The sequence below is a fragment of the Vespa velutina genome, chromosome 15, assembly GCF_912470025.1.
Source record: "Vespa velutina chromosome 15, iVesVel2.1, whole genome shotgun sequence".
In the NCBI taxonomy this organism is placed as follows: Eukaryota; Metazoa; Arthropoda; class Insecta; order Hymenoptera; family Vespidae; genus Vespa; species Vespa velutina.
This window is the reverse complement of record NC_062202.1, coordinates 2793294-2798293: the sequence shown is the minus strand read 5'-3', so window position 1 is coordinate 2798293 and position 5000 is coordinate 2793294. Positions and strand designations below refer to the sequence as shown.

Below are 5000 nucleotides of genomic sequence, written 5' to 3'. Positions count from 1 at the left end.
CAGCAGCACAGCAACGGCAATATCGTTATCTTCGTACTCTCACAGTATTACTATCGTTCGTTACATGCACCATGGAACGTTATTACCAGTATCTGCACTCGTTGCGTTTTACACGCATCTTTTTATGCACTGTCACGTTCCGCAAAGTTTTCTTCCTTTCTTTTCTCTCTCTCTCTCTCTCTCTCTGGCTCTCTCATCCTATCCTTCCTTTTTCCTTTGTTTTTATTATTATTATTATTATTATTATTATTATTATTATTATTATTATTATTATTATGTTCTTTTTCGATTTAAACACAGTAGCAAGCATCGATGAGAATATAATTCAGAAAAAGAACTTGTTCGATATCTCGAAAGAATTTCAACGAGATATCCCAAATGATTCTCAACTAACAGGAGGAAGAAAAAGAAGAAGGAAAAAAATAAAAAAAGAACTAAAAATATAAAAAAAACTAAAAGATAGAAAAGAAAGAAAAGAAAAACAAAAAGAGAGAGAGAGAGAGAGAGAGAGAGAGAGAAATAGAGAATTACAGAAAAAAGAAAGGAGAACAAAAGAAAAGAAAGAAAAAGTTTTTCAATGTCGTCGTGTAGTTGCCTTTCGCGTATAACTAAGTATAATTCTCGTCGAGCGCGTACGTCGTTCGAGCGAATGAAGAAAAAAAAAAAGAAAACAAAAAAAAAAATAGAAAGAAAGAGAGAGAAAAGAGAGAGAGAGAGAGAGAGAGAGAGAGAGAGGAGAGAAAAGGAAATTCGCGGCGTGCAAGACTACTGATTTCCATAAAATTATTACGGGCTCATATACGTGGAATGAATTTGCATATTACGACCATTCAGGGTACCTGCGTTCAACGACGAATACGAATAAAAAGATTTTTACCACCACCACCACCACCACCACCACCACCGCCACCACCACCACCACCATCACCATCACCACCGTTTCTCTCTAATCGTATTTTCGTGTCTCTATCTCTTTCTTTCTTTCGTTCTTTCTTTTTGTTCATCTTCCTTTCTTCCTTTCTTCCTTTATTTATTTATTTTCTATCCTCTTTTTTCATTTGTACCGACGGCATCAATTCTGGAGTAAAATTCGCTACTACTATTTCTTTCTTTGTTTTTTTTATTATTATTATTATTTTTTTTTTTTTCATTTTCTTTTTTTTTTTTTTTTTTTTTTTTTCTTCTTTTCTATCTTTCATTTTTCGAGGCTCCTAGTTATGCTCATTCGTTCGTTCGGTCATATTTAGAAAATAAAGGAAATACGGCGTTCAATTTTTAAATGAAAAATACTTCGTCCCTATCTCCGTCTTTATCTATCTGGATCACTCTCTCTCTCTCTCTCTCTCTCTCTCTCTCTCCTTTTTTCTTTTTTTTTTTTTTTTTTTCCTTTATTTTTCAAAGCATACGAAAAATCAGCTATGAGAAGAAAATCACACGGGGGTTTCGGGCGAACGAAAATTCTTTTTCAGAAACGACTATCTTGCGGCTTATGAAAAAAGGGGGAAGAGGGAGGTGAGGTTGGAGGATGAAAAATGTGTTCGTCAGCATGGAAAAAAAAAAAAAAGAAAAGAAAAGAAAGAACTTATGAGTCACGTTTTCAAAAGAGAAATTTAATATCCTCTCGTTTTTTATTACCTTCCACCGTACCTCGGTGTTATAGTTTTGATACAATAATCTTTCGTTTCCTTTTTTTTTTTTTTATTTATTTATTTATATTATTGCAAATTTGTTGTTTTAATTGTAGAATAGGAATATGAAATTAATATTTTTATATATGTGTATGTATATATGTATATATATATATATATGTATATATGTATATATATATATATATATACATATATATATAGTATTATCATCCACTATAGGTAAAGTAATTATAAGTATATAAAACATTTTTCATCAATATAAATATCAATAACAAGTTTAGAATGAAAAGAAAAAAAAAAAAAGAAACAAAGAAAAAATAAAAAATTTAAGAAATTTCGATAATACATTGCATTAAAAAAAAAAAAAAAAGAAAGAAAAAAAGAAAAAAAAAAGAGAGAAAAAATCAACGTTAAAATTAATGTTAAAATGAGAAGAATTGTTGTTTAACGAAAAGGGAAAAAAAACAAAAAAAAAAATACCAAAGAAAACTTGAACTTAATTGCAAATTCCGCAATAGTAACATAATACATATTCATGCGTGATTTCATGAAAACATTATTCTCTTTATACATTAGAAGATATAAATTGAAAAATTAAATTGAACTTTGTAATCGATGATCCATTATGTTTCTCATCTTATGATTATTATGAAATTAATTCGTTCTCAATTGATAATCACCATTCTGTGTGATATAACGAACCCATGGTAATGCTTGATAGCCGCTTTTCTCAATGATTTTCAAATATCTCACTTGAATTCCAGAAGTGGTGAAGTAGGGAATTTCAAATTTCACTTGAATCGGTGGCTTCCCTTCTATGTCCTCTCCAACCACAGATGGTAGACCAAAATGAGCTCTCATTAAATATTCTTTTCCACCTGGGAAGGATTTAATGAACCAAGTAATTGCACTTTGTTCAGGCGAATACTTAACACTGCCAATAGTTGTTTTAAATTTAGGAGAATCAGCATCATTTGGCACTGGTATTACTATTTCCACATTATTAGCTGTTGATCTGCGCTTAAATTGGGATCTGGCCTTTATCATATATTCAACTCTACTATGTGCATGTCTTTCTATTACAGATTCTATCCATATCAATGGTTTGACATGGGTGTTCAATCTGTATGACATTAATTCAAACTCACCATCAGGTGGTATGAAAGAAATGGTTCTATCATTCTCAAATCTTGAAAGTCGTACACACTGATGAAACTTAACATCTTCCAATTCTACTGATTTGGACTTTCCACGTCCTGTTGATTCAAATAAAACTTTATCATTTAGACCCAATCTTAATTCTGGCATTCCAGATAAATACACTCTCATTTTTATGGCACCAACTATTTCAGAACTTAATACATTTCCATTAGCATTGGCCAAAAGATTCACAGATTCTATTACATCCAAAAAGACTTCATTTTTGCGATATTTAATACCTTCTGATCTCCAAGATACAGCATTGGTCACAGCCATTGGTATTCTAGGTTGTATTTCTAATTTATGTCCTTCTTGCGTTATATATTCTTGCAAAATCTTACTATCTGTTGTTTGAGGATAACCAAAATCCAATAGCTCATCAAGAAGTTCATAAATTACAACAAAATTATCCCTTATACTCTCTTCTTCTAATTCTTTAAAATATTCCTGCATTACTTGTACCATTTTATGTAAAAACACAAAGACCAAAGAAATATTTGCATTCTTCTTTGTCATAGATACGATATAAAGATTATTATATTTTATATAAGCATATGTACACTCCGTTGTCTGAATAATTGGTGTTAGATTGCCTTCCTCTTCTCTCTCCATTACCAATGACATAAACTTCTCAATTACACCAGGTTCTATATCTCCACGATAATTTCGAGAGATCAATACCTTCCCCTTCACATCCAATATATATATAGCTGACGTAGACATCTTAAATTGATTAAATTAAAATCAAAGGAATAACTTCAAATATTCATTGTATAATAAAGTGTATTTAGGTTATGTGCAGCATAGAGAAAGTGTATTCTTAATTGGTACGAGACACATTCAAAGAAAAATTTTCTATTATTTTACTCACGTTTGCACTTTTGTTTTTTATCAATAAAAACCTTTGTAAAAGTTTCTATTGAATGAAATGATAATGAGAAAAAAAAAAAATAGAGAAAAAAATGTAAACGAAATTTTTATAGAATTAAAGAGAGGAGCTCAATAAAAACACTCCTTTCTCTACGCTCACTGAATACACGCTGAACTGCCACCGTGGATGCACTCGACATTATCTGCCTTCAACTCGATAACTCTTGTGCGCATGCTCGAGTAATCTCGAAATATCGATTGAAATTTGGCGCGATATTTCAAACACTGAAAAATTTCAAACGATTCCACTTCATTAATATCTCTGTCTACTTTATTAATAATTTAACTCGAATAGTATGATCCTTCATATTTTCTTTTTTTTCTTTTCATTTTTATCATTGATCATCCATATCAAAAATTAAATAATCATAGTTTGAAAAATATTATGTAATATTTGAAGCGCAAAACTAATAACATTTAAAGATACAATTAAAATTGAAAAAATTATTAAATAAAATTTAGATAATTTTTAATTAATATAATTTTCAGATTTTTATTATAAATATCGATTATATAATCCATTAATAATTTTCAATTATCATATATTAAAGTAGAAATCTATGTTAAATGTAGTATACGCATAAAGGAAAATGTATGCATACACAGATAAAATACAGTATGATTAGTGTTTGAATTCGACCAAACAAAAAGAGGAACTATTGAACCAAAGTATGAAAGTGATGTGTATGATACACACATACACACATGTATAAGTAACATGAATGTAAAAACAAGTAAGGAAGGACACAATAACGTTTGGTCTTTTCATAAGCAAAAGCGTTCTAATGCTGTCAGAGTGTTACGATTTTAATTAAACTATAATTTACGATGGCATTCTGCGCACGACGTGTAACGGCCAAAACTATAATTCGTATAGCCAACCAACGAAGGAGTTTCCTATTAAAAAGAGAAAATAAATAATGAAAAGAAAGAAAGAGAAACTAAAAAGCATCTAATTAATTCTACGTCATAACCGAATGTCAACGTACCTAAATGAAGGAGAAGAAAAAAGGAACAAAAATGAAAGAATTAGTCTTGAATTAACTCGTTTACTGATCGAACTTAAAAAACATTGTCTGATCATTAATAATATTTAATCTGTAAAAATTATGTCTACGATAGGATTTTATACTCATCATGAATTCAATGATGATTTTTTTTTCTTTCTAATGAATATATATACTCGTCGTATAACGAAAAAAGAAAAGAAATTAAAACTTT

At 29.8% G+C, this 5000-nt stretch overlaps 2 protein-coding genes across 10 annotated transcripts in view; one reads left to right on the top strand and one right to left on the bottom strand.

Annotated features, from left to right (window-relative positions):
• LOC124954354 (neuroligin-3-like) overlaps positions 1-5000 on the top strand; it is a 172305-nt gene that overhangs the window by 133502 nt on the left and 33803 nt on the right. The window lies entirely within an intron of this gene.
• On the bottom strand, positions 2134-3911 carry LOC124954356 (AP-1 complex subunit mu-1-like). Its single transcript, XM_047507179.1, has 2 exons — positions 3721-3911; positions 2134-3572 (listed from the first exon to the last, which is right to left on the bottom strand). Exon 2 carries the CDS (start codon positions 3570-3572, stop codon positions 2304-2306), a length of 1269 nt encoding a protein of 422 aa, XP_047363135.1. The 5' UTR covers positions 3721-3911; the 3' UTR covers positions 2134-2303.

What these genes read in the sequence shown, in the direction of transcription:
- LOC124954356 (XM_047507179.1), bottom strand. Translation starts at nt 3,572, where the DNA reads ATGTCTACGTCAGCTATATATATATTGGATGTGAAGGGGAAGGTATTG.